Source organism: Leopardus geoffroyi, chromosome A1, assembly GCF_018350155.1.
Source record: "Leopardus geoffroyi isolate Oge1 chromosome A1, O.geoffroyi_Oge1_pat1.0, whole genome shotgun sequence".
In the NCBI taxonomy this organism is placed as follows: domain Eukaryota; kingdom Metazoa; phylum Chordata; class Mammalia; order Carnivora; family Felidae; genus Leopardus; species Leopardus geoffroyi.
Window position 1 is genome coordinate 85,822,390 of NC_059326.1, and position 6,518 is coordinate 85,828,907.

At 32.8% G+C, this 6,518-nt stretch overlaps 1 protein-coding gene across 1 annotated transcript; it reads left to right on the top strand.

Moving 5' to 3' along the window:
- The first annotated feature begins 4,686 nt into the window (after nucleotides 1-4,686).
- LOC123598398 (olfactory receptor 2L5) lies at nucleotides 4,687-5,625 on the top strand. Its single transcript, XM_045478605.1, has one exon. The coding sequence runs from the start codon at nucleotides 4,687-4,689 to the stop codon at nucleotides 5,623-5,625; it is 939 nt and encodes a 312-aa protein (XP_045334561.1).
- Nucleotides 5,626-6,518: the final 893 nt, after the last annotated feature.

Below are 6,518 nucleotides of genomic sequence, written 5' to 3' on the forward strand. Positions count from 1 at the left end.
TTCTATTATCTGCCTACCAAATTACCTACTAATGCTGATTCACCTTTGTGAAATTTTAAGGACTTGTATGGATTGGAATCACACAAGCATGCACCTACACCGATATTCATTGTGTATTCTAGATCTCTTTATACTCTAAAAATGTATAGTTCCCCTTAAAACTGAAAATTCACATGTCTTGAATATTAAATACTGTCATTAAAATTCCCAATTCACTAAAGTATTGCAAACTATGTACTCTTTGTCCTTTTAGTAAAATCTGTTTTGTGGAAACCCTTGAAAGGCTGTGAAATCTCCTGTAGATTTCCCTGAGAGGATACTGTGGAGAATTACCCTGACCTAGATCCCAGAGGACCCTCTTCTGGATCATCTGATTCTATATTCTATAAAAGCCATTTTACAATACTTAAAATTTTACGACTGATGGCTATGCAAAAGAATTCTGCTTTTAAAAATAATTCCTGCTTTAGACATGGACATTGAGGAATGATCAGCCGACTTTTAGGAACGAAGATCCACTTTACCTACCTAATGCATTCAAAGCCCTCCTGGGAAAACTGACCTGTTAACTTGGTTCACTGGTTTTCCAGACTGCCAGGTGAATAAAAAATGACATTTTGGGGGAGAGCCCACATTCTAGGGTATTACAGGGATCTTGAGAAAAGACAAAGTAATTCAAATTTCTGTGAAACTTGGTGGAGAGTATCTTGTGCTTTACAGGTTCCTAAAAGTCTGATCTGATTTCTTTTCCTGCGAAGCCAAATTATGGAGGGGGATTAGGGAAATGCATATTTGCTCTGTACCTCTGTAAATGATCAGCCTTACTGTGTAATTAAGAATGATTTTTCTTTGAGAATAGTTTTGATCAAACGTGAAGAGTACAGGGCATGAAAATCCATGCCTTAGTGGAAAATTCTGTATTAATCTAGTTTCGACAGGACACTCCTCCATGTTTCTCAACGCTATCACTAGGTCACTGCACAGATGTGAATAAGTCACTATCTAACTCTGTGATTTCATTTATCTTTTGATAATGAGAAATAGTTTTAACAAGCATATTTTCTATAAATGTATGAATCAGCCACATGAGGCCTTTTCAGTATTTAATTTTCAACTCCAATATGAACATAGGATAAAAGGTCTGCAATAATATTGATGCATATTGACTTTAAGAGATGGTAATAGTTTAATTCATTTTGAACCTGTACAGCATTTGGAAGATTTTCCTCATTATGTAGAGTATGGTCATCTACAATATAAATTACAAAGGAGGTAATATGGCTGTGCCTTTATAAGCAAGGACACTTCTACATTGGGAACAGAGCAAGAATTGAATTTTATGTAAAGGTTTTAGAGAACATTGTTATAAGACAATGTGTGTGGTCATAGTGCAGTAAAACCAATATATCTGAGAAAATAGGAGAATATGTCCAAATAAGTAAACAGTTATTGGTAATATAATTTTATTCATGTTTCAAAGAAGCTTTCACATGCATTCTTTACTTTACCACCTGTATAACATTTCTAACTTAACAACATTAATTTATTCTTCCTTTTTCAGTGTGTGTGTGTGTGTGTGTGTGTGTGTGTGTGTGTGTGTATGTGTGTGTGTTGGTGGATAAAAATTGACCCGGTCTTATTTCAGATTTATTACCTCAAAATATTTAATATTTGAGCAATAATATGGAGGATGCTTTTAGAGAAATGAGGATAGATAGATAGATAGATAGATAGATAGACATATAGACAGAGATAGAGATAGATGCATACATACATACATACATACAGTGATGACAGATAGGAAATCCAGTTATTCAAGTATATGTATTTAGTTAAAGCTGCATAGAATCTTTGCAACTCAATTTGTCATGAATAAAATATCAGTGTAATATCAAATTCAAGAGGTATATCCAAGGTCAGGATCAAATATAATTAATTCTGGAACATACTCTGACACATTCCAGTTACCAACTTATTTTTGTACCGCTATTTTCTCTTTCCTGTAGGACCTGAAAAACATTCTAGGCTTGTTTCTTCTGTTCACTATGAAATATCATCAGAATGTTTTCTGATATTCTTTCCTCCTATGTACACTTGTTATAAATGCTGATGCCTAGAATGCAATTTTTAAGGAAATTTGAGGAATTAAAGAGATGGAAAATGTCTTGTAAATAAGCTAAATACAGGCTATTTATTGTTATTCCAATGGATAAAATCAACCTACAGGGAATAAAAATAAGTTATTGGATTTATTTTTACCTAAGAAAAATTGTTCTCTCTACTTGAGACCCTGAAATTTTCAAGGCTGTTACTCAAGAGTTCAATATGCTTCAATGTCAGATTCAGGGGTCCTTTAAATGATGTCCCATGACATGATATCAGAACAATGCAACATGAGTAATAAAAAATTCTCATCTTAGAACAAAAAAAAGTGTTCATCTGGCAGTCATGATACATAGCATCAAATACCAGATATGATGTGACATTAATTATTTGTTTTCTGTGCTGATGTTTTACACCTTTAGAGTGGAATAATACTAACCACCTCATGGTAAATTAATCACAGAGGGCCTTATATAAAATGTATGTGGTAAGAGTGATCATAATTTTATTGGTAATTTCAAATATTATATTTTTTCTTGTTAATCATTAAAATACTAATATAAATGGTATCCTATGAAAAATGGTATAATATGTGATACATTGAATCCAAATGGCATTTATGGAAAAAATTTGCTCTCCCACTCTTTCCTTTGCAATTTTTCGGAGACCACACTTTATACAAAGGTCAATTGCACTGCACATATTCTGGTCCTTGTTGTAGGTTCCAAACATGAAATAATTTAGGTACACATATTCTACTTCTGAATTTTTAATGGGAGTAAATACATACATATATATTTATTATATAATAAAAGTTACCATTTTATTTTTAAGTGTACATTCCAATGACATTAATGAAACTCATATTATTGCTTAATCATTACCATCATCATCCCCAAAATTATATCTTGCCCAACTGTAACTCTACACCCATTAAGTATTAACTCCCCATTTCTCCTTCCTCTCAGGCCCTCTTAACCCCCATTCCACTTTCATTTCTATGAATTTGATTACTCTGGGTACCTTGTATATGTTAAATCATGCATATGGCTTCTTTTGATTGGTTTATTTTACTTAGTATAATATCTGGAAACTTCATTTATCCTGTAGCATATAACAGAATTTTCTTCCTTTTAAAAAACGAATGATTATATATATATATATATATATGCATTAAATAATCAGATTATGCTATTATATAACATATTATGCTATTATATAATATATAATTATTATATAATCATATATACTATATAATGTAATATTATATAATAAATGATATATTATAATTATATTATAACAATATATATTATATAATTGGTATTATATATAATATATAATATATTAGCACATATATAATATATATAGTATATATAATGTCATAATATATAATATGATATACGTTATATGTTATATATATTATGCTATTATATAATACTATATATAATATGCATATATATTATACATATATATACACACACACACACACACACACACATGCTGTATTTTGTTTGTTCATTATTTGTCTGTCACTGGGCACTTTTGTTGCTTACACTTTGTAGTTATTGTGAATAAAGCTGCTATAAACAGGGGTGTACAAATATCTATTCTAGACTCTGATTTCATTTCTCTTGGACATGTACTCAGAAGTGGTATTGTTCTATCATATGGTAATTCTATTAAAATTGATAATAAGGGCTACTGCTTATATTGTCTATGAACTACTGCTCTGGATTTGTGATGGATACTACATGAGTCGTTTCTTAACTATACCATATTCTGGAATATGATTGATAATAATTATGATACTCTATGATAAAATATATAAGAAATGTCTATAAACATATGGTTATTGGGAAACTCTAGCAGATTTATGGAACCTGCCATGACTATGGTGTATCTATATTAAGTTGAAGAGTCGACTCTAACCGTATCATTCAGAAGGAAGAAGAGAAGATTTTGTATCAATGGTACTTGACATCAAGTATTCATTCACAATTTCAGAACATGTGAACCAAATAGTGTTACCTGACTTCAAGGATGTTTTATTTGATGTTACTATGCAAAGAGGACTCAAGAAATAAATGTTATTCCTCAACATAAGCTGATAGGCTGCTGCAGTTTTAGAAGTAAGTCTTAGATATAAAAGAAAAATGATCCTTTATGGGTCACAAACATTATTCTTAAAATAACTGTACAATGTATGCAGTTATGTTGATTTTATGTGCATGCATTTTGAATAAGCATATGATTTTGGCAATACTTGTGTATGTTTACATAAGCTAAATGTATGTATCCTGATAAATTCTTAGCGGATATATGTTTTTTTAATGACATTAAAGATTTCTTAGAAAAGATTTAGGCTACTAATGCTTGCATCTTCAAATTTTAATCTCTAGGTCAAAAAATAATTTGTTGTGTTTTTTGTTTTTTTTTTTTTTTTTACAAAATAGAAACATTCAGTTATTTACTTAAGCACTGTAAGATTTTAGATACTACACAACTAAAAAAAAAAAAAAAGCTTCATATTCTGTGATTGACTTACTTTTCTTTCTGCCTTCAGGAAAATTGCATCAATGCCCCATGGAAAATTATACTCAAACATCAACTGATTTCATTTTATTGGGGTTGTTTCCACCATCAAGAATAGGCCTGCTCCTTTTTATTCTCATTGTCCTCATTTTTCTAATGGCTCTGTTTGGCAACCTGTCCATGATTCTACTCATCTTCCTAGACACCCGTCTACACACACCCATGTATTTCTTACTTAGTCAGCTCTCCCTCATTGACCTAAATTACATCTCCACTATTGTTCCCAAGATGGCTTCCAATTTTGTGTTTGGAAACAAGTCTATCTCCTTCATTGGGTGTGGTTTTCAGAGCTTCTTCTTCTTGACTTTAGGAGGGGCAGAAGCATTGCTCTTGACATCTATGGCTTATGATCGTTATGTGGCTATTTGCTTTCCTCTTCACTATCCCATTCGTATGAGCAAAAAAGTGTGTGTGTTGATGATAACAGGATCTTGGATAATGGGCTCAATCAACTCGTGTGCCCACACTGTATATGCCCTCCATATCCCTTATTGTCGATCCAGGTCCATCAACCATTTCTTCTGTGATGTCCCAGCCATGTTGACTCTGGCTTGCATGGACACTTGGGTCTATGAGTACACAGTGTTTGTGAGTACCACCCTCTTTCTTGTGTTTCCTTTCATTGGCATTGCATGTTCCTATGGCCGAGTTCTCCTTGCCATCTGCCGCATGCACTCAACAGAAGGGAGGAAGAGGGCCTATTCGACCTGCAGCACACACCTCACAGTGGTAACTTTATACTATGTACCTTTTGCTTACACTTACCTACGCCCAAGATTGCTGAGATCTCCAGCAGAGGACAAGGTTCTGGCTGTCTTCTACACCATTCTGACCCCAATGCTCAACCCTATCATTTACAGCCTGCGAAACAAGGAGGTGATGGGAGCCCTGAGAAGAATGATTCAGAGAATCTGCTTTTTGAAAATGTAGACAAAGCTTTTTGCATATGTACCCAAGACTTGGGTATAAGTCCCTTAATCAGTGTACAGTAATTGTAAAATATTATTTTATTCTTGGATCACAAGGACTAGAATCACAAGAAAGTCACTCATGTCTGGACAAAATTGTCTCTCAAACATATATGTAATTTTAAGCCTTCTATTTTTTATCTTTATGATGCTTTTTCTCATGACTTTCAAATGCACTCATTTTTTGCTAATAGGTTCCCAATGAAAATGGTTCTTTTTCATGTGGAAATGAACATGGAAACTGTTTAACTGAAGCTGTCATTCAGCATAACAGTTCTACTATTTTACATTTATTTTCCAAAATATATAAAGAGAAAAATAAATGTTTCTTGAATGTCTAGATCTAAATAATGTCAGAAACCGTCTTGTTCTTCCCATTGTAGACTCAATGACTTATCTATGTATGTTACCTTTTTTTTTTTCACTATATGCTAACTTGGCTTTAGAAAGATGTAGGTGAGACTTCATCAGGGATTCTAAAGTCCTAGACCTTCCTGAATAAACTATAACAAGTTTATGCTTCTTTTATGGAAGTGAATCCTAGGAAAATGATTTCATCTCAGGTATCCCTCAAAATCAAGTATTAAGACTTGGATGTGCCATAAGAGATGAAGAAATTTTGAGGTTAGTTATAATCTGAGTGGATCAAAAGTTGGGTGTAGCTATTAGGAATTAGGGGGTTCAAGGACATTCCCATAACCACCCCCGACACTTATCACATACTCAGTAGTCACTGCTATCCTTGTATTCACTCATGCCTCTCATAGGTTATTTTATTTCCCATTCGTTACATTTCAAAGTTTTACCGGAATAGGTTGGGGGAATATCAACTTCTATACACCAATTCTAGTCATT